General features: G+C 39.3%; 1 protein-coding gene across 1 annotated transcript in view; it reads left to right on the top strand.

Moving 5' to 3' along the window:
- The window catches only part of SORCS3 (sortilin related VPS10 domain containing receptor 3), a 690,926-nt gene that overhangs the window by 532,660 nt on the left and 136,237 nt on the right, over nt 1-22,029 (top strand). Inside the window, exon 8 of the mRNA XM_043989102.1 lies at nt 19,312-19,401. Within this exon, the coding sequence (XP_043845037.1) occupies nt 19,312-19,401 (90 nt within the window). The remainder of the gene's footprint in view (nt 1-19,311; nt 19,402-22,029) is intronic.

The following is a 22,029-nucleotide window of genomic DNA, read 5'->3' as shown; positions in this document are numbered from 1 at the left end:
CTTCCTTCCTCAGTCTAATTATTGCCTTCTCCATGAAGCTTTTCCTAACTCCACCACCTGTCCATGCATCCTCAGTCCTGAAACAACCTTTGTTTAAATTGCGTATTTATTTTATATATTCTTATATATTTACATGCTTCTTCTGATAGACACTCCAGGCTCTTTCATTTTTTTTCTTCACATCACTAGGACTTAGCACAGTGGCTGAAACATAGTAGATGATTAATATAAGTTTATTGATAGATTGAATGAGATGGACCTCGAAGAAGGGGTGGAGATGTTATGAGAAGAGAAGATAAGGCGCACCAAGAATATTTAACCCAGAGTAAAATGTTTGCGTTCAAATGAAGCAGGAGAAAAGGCAATGTTGCAAAGTGGATAGAGAGCTAACCTTGCTCTGAGTTTTGCTACCAGGATGTCCATCCACAGGTAAGTCACTTAACCTCTCTGCCCCAGGCAAATCGGTAAATGATGGACCAACAGTTGATTGCTTTAGTAAGGGGAGTTTCCTACACAATGAAATAACAAGATCTGATCAACAACAAAGCAAACAGAAAAGAATCTTAAAGTATGAGAGTCAATCTGAAGCAAGATAATAATGTGGTTCTTAATCAGGACTAAGTCCAAATCAAGAGTAAATAGGCTTATATTGAAGGATTCAAGGATTGAAGGTAAATAAGATAAAGGACTTCCCAATTCTAGAGACTGTTAAACTATGAGATAAATTACCTAGGGACAAAGCAGAATCGCCTTCTTTGTGCTCCATGAGAATAAATAAAAGCTTATTGCAACCTTGGCTATGAGCAATTAAAATGTACTTGAAAGGTCTCTTCCTAGTCTGCAGAAATCATCGTTTCCTCTGCAGACATCTGACTAGTTGTCTACAAGTTTTTCGGTTTGCCTCCTCCCTCCTTTCTAATTAAGAGTATGACGTCTAAAGCAGATTGGTCCTGAAATGGGGCTATTTGTACATGTTCACAGATGAGAACAATCACCCCTTTCTCAGATCCTTGTTTGTGTTTGGAGATTTCCAGACTTGGCAAAGCCAAGCTGCTGTTTCCAGGAAAGTTTCTGGGTGGCTGCAGAGGTGGACAGATGTTTTCCAGTAGGTTGGTTAAAGTGACTGCAGAAAGCCTTAGCCACTATTCCTTTCCCATAATCCAGTGTGCTGCTTCATATATGTTTCATATCTACTTTAGATCAGGAACTTTCTGCATCACTAACCAAAGGAGGGTTTAAATTAGCATTATTCCACTCTAAGAATAGAGGCCAGAATGCCAGTCCCTTGGATTCATTTAGAGATGCTGCTCAGGTAATTGCCTCTTGGGATCCAAATGACTGGTGATAGTAATACTGTCTGGTCAGACATCTTTCCTGCCTAGGGCTCTGCTCCTCCCTAGCCCCTCCCCAACCCCAGGGTGTCTGCTGTCCTCTTTTATCATCCAGCTTCCTCAACATATTTCAGAGAGGACTGGACTCTTTTTGGTCTCATTCCCTGAATTAAGGGAGTTTACAAGTCATGACCAGGCTAAGCATCCCTATTCACCCGCCACATCCCAGCAAGTCCTTGAAACTACCTGGAAGAAGACAAAGTCCACAGTGATTTGCTTTTCTGGGCCTTCTGTTATTAGAGATAATCCTGCTGTTGTAAAAGGAAAGGTTCTGATAAGAGAGAATGTCCCAGCTTTCTGCTGATAACTAGAAAATTAAGTCTCTTTGTTACTATATTGGTTAGCATATGACTGCTATTTTTAGTGTTTCATGGTCTCTACAAATGCCCCCCTGCCTTAAATCCAGTGACTTGGCTAATGGGATAAACAAATATTTCCTCATTTGTAGAAAGAGCTTTTAGAAACCTCTGATCCTGGGAAGCCAAAGTGGATGCTTTCCTAGACTTATCAAGGGGAGTGTGATCAGTTACTCAACAAGTATTTATTGAGTTAGTGCTTCCTGTATGTGTGGAATGGAGAAGGACACAGAGTAGGGAACTTTAAGACAAGACTCCTACCTTCAAGGAGTTCACAGTGTAGTTGGTAGGGAGGATTACAGACATCAAAGATTGACCGAAGTGCCACAGTATTTAATGCTGGCTGTGAGTGCTGCAGGTGTTCAGAGGAGAGGGAGATAAGTAAAGGCTTCATGGGGCAACATAAGACTTGAGCAGGGCTTGGAAGAAATAATGAGTTATCCTGAAAAGTAACTACTGTGAAGGAAAAAGAAGGAAGGAATTCTTCAAGACCAGTTAATTAGTGGAAGAGAGGAAGCCGTTGGTTGCAGGAGGTAGATTGATTCTTGAAATTGAGATCCCGAAAGTTTTAGGACCATGAGCTTAGAATGTATTTATTCTATACCATTCAATTTATATATAGGGAAACAGAGGCCCAGAGATTGGGAGTGACTTGTCCACAGTCACACAGATAATAAGTAACATTGCTGATTTGAACCAACTTTTACTGACTTTAGATGCAGCTCTTTTGCCAATGTACCATATTACCAACTATGTGACTGTAGTAAGATCCCAGGATCAACATAGGCATTTAGGAAACATGTGATAGCCTGGAAGTTCCTATCCCATCATCGATGTTCACCACCTGTGAAGTCTTGGTCAAGTTACTCAAAATCCCTAGGCTTCTCTCCTGACTTGTAAAATGAGGGGTTTAACTAGAATGTTCCCTTCATTCCTTCCAGCTGAGAGCTATGACCATCTGAGGATAGGTTTACTCCTTTTGAGGGTGATGGGTGGAACTCCCAGAATCATTAAGAAGAAAGGGGGTGGGGTGTAAAATCCACCCAGATTTTACTTCCTGGGCAAGTGTGACATTATGAGATTTCATGACTGCCAAAGATACTATGTTCACTTTTTTTCTTTTTCCTTCCCAAAGTGAGAGTCAAAAGGTCTTAATAGAAATCAATCCATGCAATTTATTTTTAACTTCTTCCTCCTTAACTGGGATTGATTTTTTTACTTTTGTGATCAATGGCACTGAGAACAGCTCCATGGGACCATCCAAGCACTCGGCCTATTCTGCCCAATGGCAATAAAACCGTAGAACTGATTATGAAACTAATAGAATGGGGATGTTTGGAATGATGGGCCTGATTATACCCATTTTCTTGGTGAAGAAGCTTAGGGCGTTAGAGCACCAGCTTTATTTTGGAAAGGAAGAGAATTGTAGAGAGCAGTAAAGCATCCTGCCAGTCTCTAAGAGTTAAAATCAAAAGTCCTCATGAAAGATTATTCCGAATCTATTGTGTGGACAGGAATCTCCAGTCCAGCCTTCTTCCCTCCCTCCCTTCTCTCTTTCCTCCCCTCCCACTCTCCTTTTCTCCTGATACAATTTTATCTTTACTACCCCAACTGTTATTGAATTTGGAACTGGAAGCTAAACATCTGTTGCTAAAAATTGATTGACTTTCCCCCCCTCCTTCTCCCCTGTGCATTTTGGGCTTTTAAATTTAATCTCTGTTTTATCCTCCTCACTCTTTGTTTTCATCTAATCCAGTATGTCTGTGGCAGGGGTAAAACTTTAGCCAGTAAAGGCCTCCTCTGCTTGCCCTATCCCCCTTGAGAGAGGGCAAGATCTCCATCTTTCTTGAAAAAGGATTTTTTTTTTTCGAGGAAGGCGCAACTTGTAACAACACTCAGTGAGAATTCCACAGAAGGCAGTTGGAATGGTGTATAATACCCAAGGCTGTCTGTTCAATTCTCAGGAATCAACTTCTGTATTTTTACTACCTGTCTTTAAATTCTCAGATTCCCGGAGAGATTATTTTTTTCCAGATTGAGATAAAAGCAAGTCAGATTCTATAAAGGCTATTGTTTTTATTATTTAATTGTAATGTATAATCACTCCGCAGGTGTTTGGGGGTGGGAGAGAGTAGTAAAAGAGGCTAATTCTCCTAAACACCAGAAAACATAACTATGTAATTCTCAGTAGAATAAGATTTTGCAATTCTATTTACAAATCCAACAGTTCAGTCATTCAATTGTGTCTCACTCTTTGTGACCCTGTGGACCATAGCATGTCAATACTAGCCATGGAGTTTTCTTGGCAAAGATACTGGAATGGTTTGCCATTTCCTTCTCCAATGGATAAAGGCAAACAGGGTTAAGTGACTTGCCCAGGGTCACACAGCTAGTAAGTTCCTGAGGCCAGATGTGAGCTCAGGCCTTCCTGACGCCTGGCCCAGTGCTCTATCCATTGGGTCACCTCACTAATTTTTTTGTAACAGGATTCTATCTAGCTAATTTTGCCTATCAAATAAACAGTACCTATTATTCATTAAAAATTGTTGTGTACCTACATTGGGAAGTACCAGTATATTATATATAGAACTGCAACAAAATGCAAACCAACTATCTATGAGTGGGGTGGCTAGCAGCTTTATTTTACAGATAAGGTAAAGTGAGTCACAGAAACCCAAACTTCTTTTTGGTAGAGAGGAACTAGAACTCAGAGCTTCAGATTTTCTGACCTTTAGTTAACAACTGCCTTATTATAAAGGGGGTATTCTTTCATTAAGCATTTATATTAACCAGGGGAGCACTTCTTTACAAACATAAATTTAAAAATTAAGATAGAAAATGTGACAGCATAAATCAGCTCTGATATTGGGTCTATAGGAAAGATGTATTAGGAACACTGATCTGTGAAGCTTTCCAATACCTCTATATGACATCAGTGGATTTTACTGCTTAATTATTTCTCTCTTGTATTGTTTGCTGTTGTTTCTTATGATTGTCCTCACTCCCCCAGCAGATTATGAGTACCTGATAGCAGAGACTCTGTCTCAGACTATTCCATATTGCCCAACAGAGGTCTGGGAAAGAAATAATGATAATGTACATAAGGTGCACACAGATCTATTAAGCACAGCAACTGTGTGAGTTTTAGTAGCACCAATTGTACCATTTTTACTGTACAGAGGAAGAAATTGAGGCTCAAAATTTGGTAGTGCCAAAGTTCCATAGAGCTAGGGTGCCAACCCACATTTTCAAATGCTAAAATGAATGCTCTTTCCACTACACTTATTACCCTAGAGTAGGTATTCAATGAATACTTGATTAATTAATAGATAAAAACATGGCAGAAATAGAACAAGTATTAATAATGTTGTAGCTCTGCTACTTACTACATAGGCAATTCATTTCAGCAAAACAAAGAAGTCACTTAACCCTGAAGACCTCAGTTTATTCATCTGTAAAAGGGGGGGTGCGGGGGTGTGGAGTTTGAGTTCTATTAGAAGTCCTTTCCAGATCTTAATTTATATTTGTGTAAAACTGCAAAAGTTCAAGGAATGCAGTTTCAATGCAGACACTGTTCAAACCTGATTATAGGACAGAAATTCAGGGTGAAATTCTATTATTTAGCCCACGTTTCTGTTTTCATTCCAGAACTGAGGTTTGATTTCTTGCATAGTTAGGATTATTCACTCAAAAGAGAGTTTTGGTTTTTTGGAGGGTTTTTTTTTTTTTTTGGAGAGGGTTCTTAACTTTTCTTTCTGTGAAATAATAAGGCCACTTATTTTAAAAAAAGAAGGGCAAGGGCAGCTAGGTGGTGCAGTTGACGGGGCACCAGTCCTGGATTCAGGAGGACCTGGGTTCAAATCTGGCCTCAGACACTTGACACTTACTAGCTGTGTGGCCCTGGGCGGGTCACTTGGCCCTCATTGCCCCACCAAAACAAAACAAAACAAAACAAAAACAAACAGACAAAAAAAAAAGAAGGGCAATAAGTAACTAATACCTTCTTTCCCAAATCTATGATGTAGGTGGCTAAATATCTTGGTATAATTAGAAGACAATGGGCAGGATCAGATATTCCAAGGGTTCTTTATGAGTATAGTAGTGTCCTAGATGAAAATCTGAATAGCCTACATCCTTGATAAATTAAATGTGTATACCCTTTCCTCCCCGTGGAAGGTCCTCTTTCAACATACCCTTTCTACTTGTCAAAATGACCAATCCATCCAAATCTACTCCAAATGCCGCCTCTTCCATGAAGTCTTCTTAGATCTCAAAAACTAGCTGTGATTTTTTTCTTCCCTAAAATCACACATCAAGTTAACAAGCATTTGTTAAGTACTTACTATGTGCCAGGTGTTGTGGTAAGTGCTGGCAATATAAGGAAAGTCAAAGAGATAAACAAAAAAACCCAAGTATAAAACAAATACAAAAGCCTAAATAGTCCCTGTTTTCAAGCAGTCTAATGGGGGGAGAGAGCGTTCAAATAACTATGCATAAACAAGATATCTATGAGATAAATTGTTAATCATCTCAGAGGGAAGGCACTAATATTAAGGACAGGGAAAGCTTCTTTCAGGAGGTGGTGTTTAAGATTTGAAAGAAGCTAGGGAAGCTAGTTGGAGGCAGAGATAAAGAGAGGGAGCATGGGCAATACCCCATAAAAATGCCCAGTGTCACGTTTGAGGAATGGCGATGAGGCCAGTGTTACCAAATTGGCACTTACCTGTTGGTGCTTAAGGTATCAGAAGCCTAGAAAGGTAGAAGAGGAGGCCAGGTTATGAAAGGCTTTGAATGCCAAACAAAGGATTTTATATTTTATTTCAGAGGTAATAGGAAGCCACTGAAGTTTAGTGTTTAGAGAATGACATGGTCAGATCTGTCCTTTAAGGAAAATTATTTTGATAGCTGAGTGAAGGCTGGTCTGGAGTGGGGAGAAATTTGTGACAGGGAGACCAACCATCAGCAGGCTATTGAAATAGTGGATATATGAGGTGATGAAGACCTGTACCAAGATGGCAGCAATACCAGAAGAAAGAAGGAAATATATGACAAAGGTGTTAGAAGGTAGAATCAATGTGATTTGACAATTGATTGGATATGGGGGAGTGAGAGATAGTGATGAGTTGACAATGACACTGAGATTATGAACATGAATGACTGGAAGGATAGTGATACCCTCAACAGGAATAGGGAAATTAGGAAGAAGAGAAGGTTTTAGGGAGAAGATAATGAGTTCAGTTTTGTATGTGTTGAGTTTAATAGGTCTACAAGACATTAAATTAAAGATTTCTAATAAGCACCTAGAGATATGAGACTAAAAGTCAGGTGAGTAGTAAGGGCTAGATAAACCTATCTGATCATTATCTGTAGAATGGTGATAATTGGTTCCATGGTAGGTGATGAAATCTCCAAAAGAAATAATATAAAAGGAAATGAGAAGAGGATCAGGAACAGAACATTGCGGGGGGGGGGGGAGGATACCAGCAGTTAGCTGCAGCAACCTGGATGAAGATCCAGCAAAGAAGACTGAGAAGGAGAGGTCAGAGAGGTAGAAAGAAAACTGGATTTGAACTCAGGTTCTCCTGAATCCAGAGAGAGTGTTTTATCTACTACGCCACCTAGCTACCCCTATTTCTTATTCTTTTTTGTACCTTGTACTGGGTCCTGACCATACAGGCGATGATTAGATACTTCTTTTTTTTTTTTTAAGTGAGGCAATTGGGGTTAAGTGACCTGCCCAGGGTCACACAGCTAGTAAGTGTTAAGTGTCTGAGGCCGGATTTGAACTCAGGTCCTCCTGACTCCAGGGCCAGTGCTCTATCCACTGTGCCACCTAGCCGCCCCGATTAGATACTTCTTAAAAAGAATTTTTAAAATGACAATACAGCTAAGAGAGCTGGAGTGAAAGTAGTGATTGGGATCTGGCAGAAAAAATGGATTTGGAACTTTCACAGATACTAATAATTCTTTTAGTTTAATCATAAACTTTAGAAAGTGTTTTCTAGGAGAATGAATAGGATATCTCCAGGGATTCTTTTGTCAAGAATAAATCTTCCTGGTGCAAATTGTCTGGAATACCCAGAAGTCTCTGTGGCTATCCGAAGTTTCAGATTCCATTGCTCTTATTTCTTTGGGAAATCAGTGATTCTGTTTGCCTTGCCCAATCTGGGTTTTTACAAGTGTCTTAAAATATCAATGAGTTTCATTCTTCTCTAGATGTTTTTGGGAAGCTGCTGTTCTGGTCACCCATAGTCTTTTGTTTTCTAGGCATACTTCTTGTTTTACTCCCATACATTCTTAGAATCCTCTTTGTCCCCTAGCTGTATGGTCTATGCATAGCTGCACTGCAAATGGCATGCAATGGAGAGCCAGGGCAATTAATTTAGACACATCAGTATTGCTGGCTGTACTCAGACTTTTGAAAATGTTAGGACTGAGTATGTCACAGACACATCAACACAGTGTCTGGCCCATAGAAGACACTTAATAAGTGGCTATGGGCTCAACTTCCTAATAATGTATTTTTGTTTCAGAACGTGTAATGCATTTTCCTATCCATGATCTCATTTGATTCCCATAATAACTCTGCCAGGTACACTGATCAGAGGATGGAGTATTTAGAGCTGCACTGGACAAGACAATAGAGGTCATCAATTCCAACCCTCTCATTGTGCAGATAATGAAACTGACCCCTAGAGAAGTTAAATGACTTACCCAGAGTTACGGAGCTAGTTATTACCCTTGGCAGTCACTACTCAAATCCAGCTCTTCCTAACTCCAAATCCAGAATGCTATTGACTATACAGCTTTTCTTTATTGTCCCTAATTTACAATTAAGGAAACAGGTCTAAGGAAGTGAAATAACTTGTCCCAGGTCGGATGGCTAGGTTGGGTTTTTTTTGTTTGTTTGTTTATTCATTCATTCAATTATTTATTTAATCCATCTATATCTGTCTGTCTATGTGTTTATCTGTCTATATATCATCTATCCATCTATCTGTCTATCTGTCTGTCTATCTATCTATCTATCTATCTATCTATCTATCTATCTATCTATCTATCTATAGCAGAGCCAGGACTGAAAAGGTTTTTCACTTTGAGGTCATGCTTTTTAGCTATACTATGTTTCATCATGGTGCAAAGAAAAAAACCAACTCACTGAATTATGGTTCTGAGGACCTGGGTTCAAATCCTATTTCTACTATTCACTACTTTGTGTGGCCTTGTGAAAGTCACTTAACTTTTCTAGGACTCATTTTTTTCCCCATGTAGAAGAGAGGATGGGCCTTAATGACTTCTGAGGGTTCTTCTAGTTCTAAATCTAGAATGTCATGATCTGCTTTTTTTTTAAAACCAGGCAGTTGCTAAAGGCTACAGGTATTCTCAGAACAGATGTGAGCATGGATAGAGATAATCTTTGCTAAGACAAGTAACCATGCCATCCATACCAACGTGTATGTTTTCCCCCTGTGACAACTGAATCCAATATCTCTATAACCTTTCAACCCTATAATCAAGTAACTTAGGGGCTGATGGGCTATAACCTAATAAGGCATTTTATAAGCAAAATTTCTTGTACTAGAGGCTCAGAGAAATGTCTGTGTATCTAAACAATACAGAGATTGTGTTCTTCAAATATGTGGACAGATCAAATTGTATATTATATCAGTGCCACATAACCTATATGACATCAAATGAACTGGTGTCCATTTACCAAATACCTTTGAAATAATTCATACAGCCCAGATGGAAAGATTCCTCTTTGATAAGATGTGATGCAATAGGATTTTTGTTTTTGGCCATCCACTATTGTATCTTCGCCAATGAAAGGAGTCAATTTTGAAAGTTGTCATTGGCTCTTCCAAGGGCTACCTTGGTGGCCACTTCACTCTCATAGCAATTTACCATTGTACTTGTGACCTGTTTGCAATTCTTTGACCACTGTAATCTGGTTTAGGTGACTAGGGAACTAGCTCATTGTTCTTTAAAAGAGAAATGTGATATTGGAAGAAATTGTGTAGGTGTGGGGAAAGTAGAGGGAGGGAGAGACCTAATGCCTTCAGAATTCATTCTAAATAATATGAATAGAATTAATGAACAAAGAAATTGGAAAAATTAATTGTGCAACATAATAGCATTGCTGTTCCCTTCCATTTCAATGGAAGGGGAAAAACAATACAGAGATTATGTGAGAAGTCACTCCTGCATACCAGCAAAAAAAAAGGATCATTTCACTCTGCTTGGGGAAATTATTCACAATCCACTGGACACAACCATTCACTTGGAACAGCTTCTATAAGGATTTAGACTGTTTTTCCTATGAAAGAGTCAGATCATGTGTGAAATGAGTCCATCCTCATTTCAGTTCCTCATGGACAAGTATCCACTTCACCAGCCGGCCAATATCATCACCTAAGGAGAGGAATGGAGCCTTGAATATCTGGCCCCAAAGACAGAAATATAGGTCACTTTGGAATAGGGTGATGGGTAGAATTGTCTTACCCAGGAATCAGGAAGTTAGCAGGAATAGGCTCTATTTATCCAAAAGGAAAGGCAACAAAGATTGAGATTGTGGGCTTGGAAAGGTGGTACTTTGGAATTCCTAGATTTACTTTGAAACTCATCTCATCTCAGATATTTTCAAAATCTAGAGTTAGCCCTTGTGTTCTCAAACCTTCCTTTATTAGACTCATTGTTGAAGGTCTCTATTACTCCTCAAATGTTCCAAATCACTTTGCCCTTTCCTCTTTCATTTATATGACAGTTAAGAATGTTATGTCTTCTCACCAGAATATAAGTTCCTTGTGGCCAAAAAATTGTTTTATTTCTGTCTCGGTGTCCCTACTATAGAGTTTAGAACTTTGTATTTATGGTAGATGCCTAATGACTGCTTGCTACACTAGATGCAATTTTAATTTTCTCTAGGGGTTGGTTCAGGTGGGCTCAATTTCTGCGTCATAGATTGGAGTGTTTACACCGTCAAATGCAATATCTCCAGGCCCTTAAATTCTGCTTTGGGGAAATGATTCTACCAATCCTCCATGAACAACTCTAGGACAGAATAAGAAGCAAAGGGAATGAAGAATGTGTCAGGTTATATTTGGACATAGCAAGGAAGGGAACTAGTCATAAGAGACAGATGTGTTTAATGGCGAATGTATTTGTCCAAAGGAATCATTTTCACTGGCCAGGAGCCCAATTAAACCTGTAAAATGGAAGTCCAGAAAATCAGATTAACGAGCCAGTCATTAGCAAAGGAAAAGACCCAGCTAATTCTGTGTTGAGCATGACGAATGAGCCTAGAGCAAATAATTGGATGACATTCATCAAACATGATATAAAAGGTGTCACTGCAAGGAAAAGTGGTAATAATCTCTGGGATTTACAATGGCAGTGAGTTTGCTTCTAAGGGAAGGAAAAGTTCATCAAAATAGATTAACAGTCTCTAAACTTTATTCCTTCCTAATGTGGTTGCCAGATATGCACAATAACACCAAAGATGCAGTAAAAGCCTTGGCATACTTTTATATTAATGACTAACTTCAATTGAAAAATGCAATGACTTCCATTTGAGAAGCAGTGGCATGGTAGCCAGAGCTTGGTAACAATAGAAAGTCCTTGAAATTCCTGTGCTTTCATTTTCCAGTATCTTGTCCTCATATTAACTGAACTGAGCAACCATTCTCTCATGTTCCAGGATATATTACTGACATTGTTTTCCCTAGAAGCCAGGAAGAGGCTTAGTGAATTCGAATGTAATGATGATGGAAGCTGATAAGGGTTATTAACCATTTAGTGCCCCCTGGGACTCACCCAACTCACATCCACAGGTGGAGTTCCCAGAAGGAAGCTGGACTACTCCTTTGCTCATTGTTTAAGAGGTAACCCTGAGGGGATGGTTTTCTAGTAATGTTTCTCATGATAAGAAATATTGAGCCCTTTCTGATTGAGATATTAAACTTCTATCCATAGAGATATTAAACTTTCCGTCTTCCTGGCAGCCACGGTGGATAGGAGCCAGTTTCAGGCATAGTTTGGAAATCTGGCCTCTTTCCAGGAATGAGGGAGATTTGATGGGGATCAGAGCTAGTGTTTAAATGCAATCAGCCTTTTGGCTATTGTTGTCCTGCTATTTCCCATGAATGTGACATGTTATCTTCTCCTGTGAATATTAATTTCCTTCTGAGTCAGGACAATAGACTACAGAGTGACCATCTGCAGGCCTGGACCACATTCCTGGAACTCTTCAGTAAGTTAAGAAAAGAGAGACTCTATTCTTAGAATAGGCCTTTTCTCCTTTTTTTTTCTTTTTTCTTTTTCTTTTTTTTTGCAGGGCAATGAGGGTTAAGTGACTTGCCCAGGGTCACACAGCTGTCTGAGGCCATATTTGAACTCAGATCCTCCTGGATCCAAGGCCAGTGTTCTAGCCATTGCTCCACCTAGCTGCCCTCTCTCTCTCTCTCTCTCTCTCTCTCTCTCTCTCTCTCTCTCTCTCTCTCTCTCTCTCTCTCTCTTTCTTAAGAATTCATCTTTTCATTTGGAAAGGAGTATGACAAGTGTCTTGGGAATCATCTGAAGACCTTATCCTAATTTAGTTCATGCATTGTGCAGTTCCATTATCGCATTTATCTTTTTTGTAGTTTGTAAATAGCTCAGACTTTTCCGTTGTTACCCTATTTTCACATTTTGCTGACAGTTCTGTCCCAGTATATAAAGTAGGATTTCCTTGGATCAAGGCAGGTAAGTAAGAAATTTAACAACTGTGTCAAAGGTGGATCCATCTTAATTTCTGGATTGGCGTTAGAACTGCTTTTCTATGGTCATATATACCTATAAGAGAAAAAATTTGGAGTATTTAGTGTGGATTTAATGATTCTGGCATGAAAAGCATTCTGGGGAAAATTTCAGTTCTCTGCCCTCAAAGAGTTGGTTGAGGAGATCCATGGATAAATACATCCCTCTGCATTTTTCCCCTCTGGGGTGACCCCTAGAGAATGAGCTTTTGTTTCAGCAGGGAGAGATAATGACTTAGGAAATCAGTGCATTCTGTTGGGAGGAGAATTATCAGACAGCATTTAAATGAAAGCCAACTTGACCTTGAACATAACCCTCTGGGATTATAAAACTCAAAAAATCACAGACAGCTCCCAAGCCTTGTCAAAGTCATATGAGGTCACACTATCAATCAACCAATATTTATTAAGTCATTTATTTTTTTTCCTTACCTTGGGATGGGTTCACTGGGGGAGAGAGAGATAGATGTAAGAGATGTGGTCCTTGACCTCCCAGAGCTGCTTGTCAAAATGGGCAAATGGGAGGCACACATGAAAATATAATTGACCATACAAGGCCATTTTTGTTAAGCGCCAATTGAAGGGTATCAACATAAGTGTTAGAGGAACCCAAAGAAGAAAAAAAAGGCTAATGTTGCCAATATCTGTCCTCTCTTTCCTCTGAACTCCTAGAGGACATAATTCTCTGTATCACTTACTGGGCACTTAGTATTTATTCAGAATCCTAACTAGGGCAGGGTAGCAGCCAAGGATTTTACCCAGGGTGTTAATATCCAGAGGCTGTCTCCCTGGAGAGGGCATGCTTCTCCTTGAGGGTAGGGGAGTCTAGAGAACACTGCCTCACACCTCTTTCACTGGTCTTTCTTTCAGTTGCTTCCTCATATTCTCACCTAGTTTCTACTATCCCAAGGGTGCTATCATATTTATGTCCCTATTAAAAAGCCTCCCTTCCTTTTCAGCAGTCTCTGTTGGGAAGAAAACAGATAAACTCTGGAAAAGATCATCTCTATTCCTAGTGACATTTCACACTCATTTGGGCTATCCTTTATCCATCCCTCTCTAAATTATTTTTATCATGAATGGAAACAAAATAATTGTTAAACAATCCCTCTGGCTTTCCTCCCTGAAACAACACTGACACCAGAGGGTGACTACTACCACTCTGAAAGTTATAGGGGTAACTCTATTGGTCCTTCTATTACCATAGCATATGAACCTCCACAATTCTCCCACTTAACAATCAGCCAGTTGATTCAATTACCTTTTCAGAAAAGGCATTTGCTGAAATGGCTTAACAAAAATAACAATTACAGAATATTTCCCTGCAAATCTGGGAAGTCATCTCTTACAAATATACATAGAGTCCATTAAGGGAAGAATGGGGACAAACTTATAGTACAGTGGTGGGGAAGCACACTTTTAGAGAGTACATGTGTTCAAAGCAACTCACAACTCCAGAACCATAGAGTTTCAATCTCCTTTCTTCCCCTAGTGGGTTCTCATGAAGTTCACTTGTAGAGTGTGCCATCAGTGATGGATACATTTTTCCACTGCTATTTGATGAATTGGCTCTTTGCAGCACATGATGTCTCAGCCGGACAGTTGGCTTTGGATCTGGCTCTTCACTGAGGTCAACTGCTGCCTGGCTGAAATGTCAGGTTGTTTGACCACTGGGCTACTTTTGCCAAAGTGGGCCAAGCAGATTGCTGGGCTCTTTGTAGGTCATGCTATGTCTGCTGGCTGGATCAATCTGCTATACTTCCTGGACTTTCTTCTTTTTGGTCAACCGCAATTGTCCCTCCCTTCAGTCTCTGGTTCAGCTATGCATTATTGCACTCTCTTCAGCTTAGAGTGTTATAGTTCTCCTTTCAGCAGGAGAGCTAATAGGCTTTTTCCAGCAAGGAGAATGACTCAGCCTAAAATTGGCAGAAATTCCTCCTATTTGATTTCCTCAGAGCCTGGGTTCTGAAGTTCGTCACCTCCAGGCAATAGGTGGAAGAGGGTTAGTCTCTCCTATCTGACAATTCTTGGTTCAGAGAAATTTCATTTAGTAAAGGACTCAGTCTTTACTTATGGTGATCAACAGTTACTTTTCTCACTTTGCTGTTAGGCTCTTATGCAGATGAGTGGCGGGGAATTCAAACTCAAAAAACATTTATTAAATATCTACCATGCTCAGTACTGTTGATAATACAAGATAAATAATATATATTCTCTCATTCGAGGCACTCAGAGCCTTTTAAGAGAGATAATAAACATCCACAAATAAGGGCAATACAAACTATGGCATAATAAAGGAGCATGTCTCATAAATCTTTGTGTCTCCCATCATGTGGGGTACATAGTAGATGTTCAATAAAGATGTGCTTGATCGATGGGTCTACACCATAGATGGAATAATGATTCTCCTTTAGCACTGTTGGATATCTTCCCATAATTGAGCAGACAATTTGATCACAAAACTGCCTTTTTATTTTTTGTAAATAATTGCTCATGCTTTCATCTGAAAATAGAAAATAGACTCATTTTGCACAAATCAGAGTAATTTAAGTTCAGAGTAATTAGTACCCTCAGAGAGTCTGCTTGGAATTGCCAGAACATATAAATAATATCATTTACAAGGATTTGCTTCTTCTAACAACATTGTGGCCCCTCAATCAAAAGGGTAATGCACTTTTCAAAGACCGAAGAATGAAAAGGGGTATATGTAGGCTAGCATGCAGATGTCCTTCCTCTGAATGCCTTGAATATTTTGATGAAGGACTCAAATGGCCAACAAAACCTATTCTCCAAAATGAAGTCACAATGACACACTTTATTGATTGTGAGAACTTCCAGCCTTTCATTACTATGAGAGTTTGCAAGGGGTTGCTATAGAGGAGTAAAAAGAGTATCTTTGCTACTCAGTGGCTATCGCTTATCCTCTGGGCCTCCTTTTACATATATGTAAAAGGAAGGAATTAGACTAAATGGTTTCTAAGTTCCTTTATATTTTATGACTTGGTGTCTCTTTGCATAGGCTATCTCCCATACCTTTTAAGATTTCTAGTGGGGCAGCTAGATGGCGCAGTGGATAGAGCACTGGCCCTGGAGTCAGGAGTACCTGAGTTCAAATCCAGCCTCAGACACTTAACACTTACTAACTGTGTGACTAGGCAAGTCACTTAATCCCAATTGCCTCACTAAAATATATATATATTTCTAGCGTCTCCAAACATTGCATCACCTCCTGCATAAGGACTTTTCTGAACTGCATAGCTGTTAATGTTCCTCCCCAAAATTACCTTGTATACCTACATTTTATTTAGTTTGTATGCATTATGTACAGAAGACTGAAGAAGATGGAAGGAGGACTAGGTTACAGACAGTGAGTAGAAGAACAAGATAGTGTAAAATTTGTGCTAGAGTGCTAAAATTCAAAATGAGTTGACACTGGGGAGGGGAAGTAAGGACAACAACAAAAAAATTAAAGGAATACTGTGAAAAAAGGAAACTCAATAAGGCAATAGGACCTTGGTATGGTATGAATGGGACAGTGATAACTGACAAGAGAGAAAGCAGAAGTACTCAATTCCTATTTTGCTTGTTTTCACTGGAAGTGACAGAACAACATTTAGAGAGAGATCATACCCATGATAAGAAACAAGATGATCAGTGAGTGCCTAATTGTCCTGTCCCAGATGAACTATATCCCCTGTTACTGAAAGAATTGACAAATGTGATGACAGAGCATCTGTCAATAATATTTGAAAGACTTTCGAAAGCAAGAGATTACAAAATTGGAGTAGTTCAACTGTCCCTATTTTCTAAAAAAGGAATAGAACAGAATCTGCAAACCATAGCTGAGTCAGCTTTACTTCCATTCCTGGGGGGGCAGGGAAATAAATAATGCATCACTGAAGAAATAGTAGGTAAGGAAAGGAAGGTAGGTATAGGAAAGGAAGCAGTGAATACAAAGAACCAGCATGGCTTCATCAAGAATATGTCACACTAGATTAATGTCATGTCATTTTTTTGACTGGATTACTAAATGAGTAGGTGAAGGAAATGTTCTGGATAGAGTTTACCTCATATTAGCAAAGCTTTTGATAAGGTATCTCAAACTCTTTGTGTAGAAGAGATGAGTAGGGGGCAGCTAGATGGTACAGTGAATGAAGCACCATCACTAGATTCAGGAGGACCTGAGTTCAAATACAACCTCAGACACTTGACACTTACTAGCTGTATGACCCTGGGCAAGTCACTTAACCCCCATGGCCCTGCAAAAATATAAACAAACAAATAAATAAGCAAGTAAATAAATAAATAATGAGTGAAAGAATAAGTAAATAAGTAAATGAATGAATGAATAAGTAAGCAAGTAAATAAGCAAACAAACAAATAAATTAGAGTAGCTATTGACTAGGTGAGACTACAATTAGATTGATTGAGAACTTGTTGGATAGTCAAATTCAAAAAGTTCTTAGAGGCTCAGGGTCAATGTGCTAGGAGGATGCCCTGGGGATGTGTGTTTGAACTTGTGACATTTCACATTTTTTATCAGTGATTTAGAGGAGACATACATAGCATACCTGTCAAATTTGCAGCCAATACAAAGTTCGTAAGGATAACTAACACTCCAGACAATACAATTGTGGTAAAAAAAAAATCTTGACAAGCTTGGTATAAAAATAAACTTTGTGGGGGCAGCTAGATGGTGCAGTAGATAAAGCACTGGCCCTGGATTCAGGAGGACCTGAGTTCAAATCCAACCTCAGACACTTGACACTTACTAGCTGTGAGTCACTTCACCCTCATTGACTCACAAAAACAAAACAAAACAAAACAAAACAAAACAACTTTGTCATTTTGTAAGAATAATATGGGGAAGATATGGTTTGATTGCAATTTTTCTTGAAAAAGAGCTGGGGATTTTAGTAGACTGCAAGCTCAATATTTATCAAGGGTAGGACGTGATAGCCAAAAAGTATTTTATGTAATCTTGGGCTGTATTAAGAAAGCAAAACTTCTAGGAATAAGGCCAAAGTCCCACCATACTATGCTCTGATCAGATATTATCTACATTTATCTCTTCCATATCATGGGGGTGTGGCACCCCCATGACCTAGAAAATGCACATAAAATTTTTTGGTACTCCCTTTGTGCTGAAGAAGAAGTCTGAATTATTATGGTATTAAAAGATAAGATATATTGATATTATACTACACTATACTATACATATATTTTATGCATTTCTGAATTTCTAAACTTTTTATGTGTCATTTGCTGGCCGTGTGTTGTCTGTGGCTTCCACAAAACTCCCCCCAAATTCCTATTTAATTTCTGTGAGAAAATTATTAATAATGGGGTGTTTGAGGGACTCAGAGACCCCACCACACACACACACACACACACACACACACACACACACACACACACACACACACACACATGCACACTTGAACTCTGACTGGTTTTGCAGGTCCAGCCCAGAGTCAGTAGAATTATTGTTACTGGCCAATCAGCTTGGATCAATGTGCAGTGACCCACCTTTACCTATGAGAGGATAAAAGCCCTTGGAGAAGGGGGTTTATGGCTCCTGGTGCTCTCTTCTCTCTCCCACGCTGCCCTCGGGCTCTTGCTCTCCATCCTAGATATGTAGGGTTTCTGAATGGTCAGAGCCATGTGCTCTCTTCCTTACTAACATTTGATATGTTTTAATAAATGCTTAATGCACAAAACTGGTACAATAGACTCTAATTTCTAAGTAACAATATATTAGAAACCCCAGCTAAGTTCCCTAAAACTTGGGACAGAGATAGGCATCCCCATATAATTTCAAATGACACATTTCTTATGCAAACCCATGATGTATCAAAACCATGATGGGGGAAGTCATGGTGTGGAAGGCATAATTATAGAATATTGGGTTCAGTTCTGATTACTACAGGTTCAGAACACTATTGATAAAATAGAGGGTGTCCAAAGTGTTCAGCTAGGATGGATGAGGGGCCTTCAGTCTCTGTCATGTGTGGACCAGGGTAAAAAATTGAGCTTGTTTAGACTCAAGAAGACAGGACTAACAGGGAAGGGGAAGGAGTATGATAACTGTCTTCAAGTCTTGGAAGACATGTAATTTGTAGAGAGAGTAGATCCCTTCTTGTCACAGAACAAATCTAGCAGTCCCAGAACAATGGGTGGAAGTTCCAAAGGGGTAAATTTAATCTTGACCTCAGGAAAATCTTCTTAAGAACTAGAACTGTTGGGGGCAGCTAGGTGGCACAATAGATAAAGCACTGGTCCTGGATTCAGGAGTACCTGAGTTCAAATCTGGCCTGAGACACCTGACACATACACTAGGTATGTGACCCTGGGCAAGTCACTTAACCCTCATTGCCCCACAAAAACAAAAACAAAAAAAGTAGAACTGTCCCTCCCCCCCAAAAAAGGTGTGGGGGGGGGAATGGGCATCTCCTTGGAGGTCTTCTGGCAGAGACTGGATGACCACTTCTTATATGTATTATATTGGAGATGTCTTGCATTCATGGTAATACTAGATGGCTGCTGAGGAGGTCTTTTCCCATTCTCAAATTCTGTGATTATGGGTATATTTTATTTGTACTTGAATATGAATTTACTGTTTTCCCCAAAAGAATGTAAGCTCTATGAGGGCAGAAATTTTTTTATATTTTTATATTTGTATGCCCTTTCGTGCATGGTATGCAGGAAGCAGGAAGCAATTAATAAATACTGAATACTGGATTTAATGTCCTATCTTGCTTTCTCCTCTAGGTGACTTCTGGTGGAAGAGCCAGCTACTATGTGTCCTACAGAAGAGAACCCTTTGCCCAGATTAAGCTGCCCAAGTACTCCCTGCCAAAGGTGAGTTGCCTCTTCCTCTCAAAAAGCAAAACAGCTTCTAAGAGGCTGCCTTTCTAAGTTGCTGAATGTTTTGTCCCATGGTGATAATCTAAGGCAGAATTTATTTTGGTTGCCTGACTTTCTCTGTCTAGGCCCTTTGTTTCCACCTTTCAGAATCTACTTGCAGCCAGAAGCCTTTAATTTTCCTTGATGGCCCCTTGGTGACACAAATAGTAACTGGTTAGATTTTCCTGGGGAGGCAGCTCATCTTTGTGAGAAGTACACTATCTTTGAAGTCATCATTCAAGGCCCCTACTTCAACACACTATATGAACATTATAGAATTTGCTTAACCTTTCTAGGCCTCAATTTCCCAACATGAAGATGGGATATTCTGGGGATGGAAGCATTAGATTGTCTATGCGAAATTGCTTTGAGCTCTTGGAAGGAAAGTCATTGAATTTAAATTAAAATTCTTTTCACAATCAGTTCTCATGCATACAGTCTTTGGCTAATCCTCACCCTCTTTCCCAACCCATGCTGGGTCCTAGATGGCCAGAGTTGATGGAGTGTCACATAATCAGGCAAAACAAACAAACAAACAAACAAACAAACAAACAAACAAGAAAACCAACAACCCAAAAGCCAAAAACAAATAAGGAGTACATATGTTTAGGTTTGTGAAGATGGGCTTTGATTTCTCTGGCTACATTTCAGTAAATGTGTAAATGTGTTTTGGATTATCCTTTCCTTTATCAGTGTGAGCAATTGAAATTTGACTGCATTGCCAATATTGCAATACTAATGGTTTAGCATGTTTTTGCCTTTCGTTGTGTGTGTAATTGTAGATTTCTCCTGTCTCTCCATTCAGAAACACAGCACTGTACAGCTGGAAAGGATCTCAGTGGATCCCTAGTCCAATGTATACCCTCACAAGAATCCCTACTACCACATGGCCAACAAATGATCATCCAGCCTTTTCTTGAGGCAACCTATTCGACTTGGAGATAGATCTAGGTATCAGGAAGTTTTGCTTCCCACGACCCTAAATGTGCCTCTTTGGAACTACCCTTCCTTACTCCCGGTTCTGTTCTCTTGGGCCAAGCAGAATGAGCCTAATCCTTTTTCTAGGCAAAAGCCTTTCAAGTATTTGCAGACAAAAATCATCTGCTCTTGTCTTTTCTTTGAGGCTAATCATACCTAGGCTTTTCACCTCCTATGACATGGACTAAAAGTCCCTTTACCATTCTGATTGTTCTCCTCTGTACACTCTTTAGTTTATCTAAGTCCTGTGGAACCCAGAACTAAGCATACTATTCTAGATGTGGTTTTACCAGGATAGATTTCAGAGAGAGTAACTTCCTTACTCCCAGAAGCTAGGTCTCTCTTAATGCAAACTCAAGTTTGCATTAGCTTTCATGGCCACCATAACCCATTGTTGACTCACATTGAGTTTGTAGCCCACTGATCTTTCTTCAGACAGAGTGCTGTCTAACCATGCCTTCTCCATCTTGTTCCTATGAAGTAAAATTTTTGAATGAAAGTATAAAACTATCTGTATTCTCATTAAATTTTATTTCATTAGATTCAGTCTAACATTCCAGCCTATCAAAATCTTTTTTTTTTTTTGGAATTGGTTGTTTGGTCATCCAGTTATGTCCAACTCTTTGTGACCTCATGGACCATAGTACACAAGGCCCTTCTATCTTCTACTATCTCTTTAAGCCAGTTCAAGTTCATGTTCATTGTTTCTGTGACACTATCCATATCATCTTCTGCCATCCCCTTTTCCTTTTGCCTTCAATCTTTCCCAACATCAGCATCTTTTCCAATGAGTCCCATTTTCTCATTATGTGGCCAATGTAATTAAACTTCAGCTTCAGTAGAAGAACTTAATTTCTTTAAATGTTGACTGATTTGATCTCCTTGCTGTCCAAGGAACTCTCAAAAATCTTCTCTGGCACCACAATTCAAAAACATCAATTCTGTAGTACTCAACTTTCCTTATAGTCCAACTTTCACAGCCATACCTTGCTATTGGAAAAACAATAGCTTTTAGTATATGAATCTTTTTTGGCAAGGTGATGTTTCTGCTTTTTAGTCTACTGTCCAGATTTGCCATGCCTTCCCTTCCAAAGAACCTGACTCATGCATTGCATTAGAAGTCCCTTCATTTTGATACACATACCATCTATGCTTTTGTCCAAGTCATTGACAAAATGTTAATGATTATGAGGCCAAGCAGAGATCACTGGGGTACATCACTGGAGAATTCCTGCCAAACTGATACTAAGTACTCTTTGAGTCTAGCCATTTGACTAGCTTTGAATCCATTTAATTCTATTATCATCTAGTCCACATCTCTCCCTGTTTTCCACAGGAATAGCATAGTGTTGTTTATCCAATGTTTTACAGAAATCTAGGCCAACTATACAAATTTAGTAACCCTGTCAAAAAAGGAAACAATATTATTCTGGCATGACCTGCTCTTGATGGAACAATGAAAGTTCTTTGGGTTCCCTGCTTCCTTTTCTACGTGTTCATTTAACAAACTTAAACTAATAGTTTCCCAATAAACATAGCTTCTAGGGAGACACAGATCTTAGATTAAAGTATAGTGTTATGGAACGGGCCCTTGACCAAGTGTCC

This window comes from Dromiciops gliroides, chromosome 2 (assembly GCF_019393635.1).
Source record: "Dromiciops gliroides isolate mDroGli1 chromosome 2, mDroGli1.pri, whole genome shotgun sequence".
Taxonomy (NCBI): Eukaryota; Metazoa; Chordata; class Mammalia; order Microbiotheria; family Microbiotheriidae; genus Dromiciops; species Dromiciops gliroides.
Note: the sequence above shows the minus strand (reverse complement) of the source record. Positions and strands in the feature narration are given on the sequence as shown.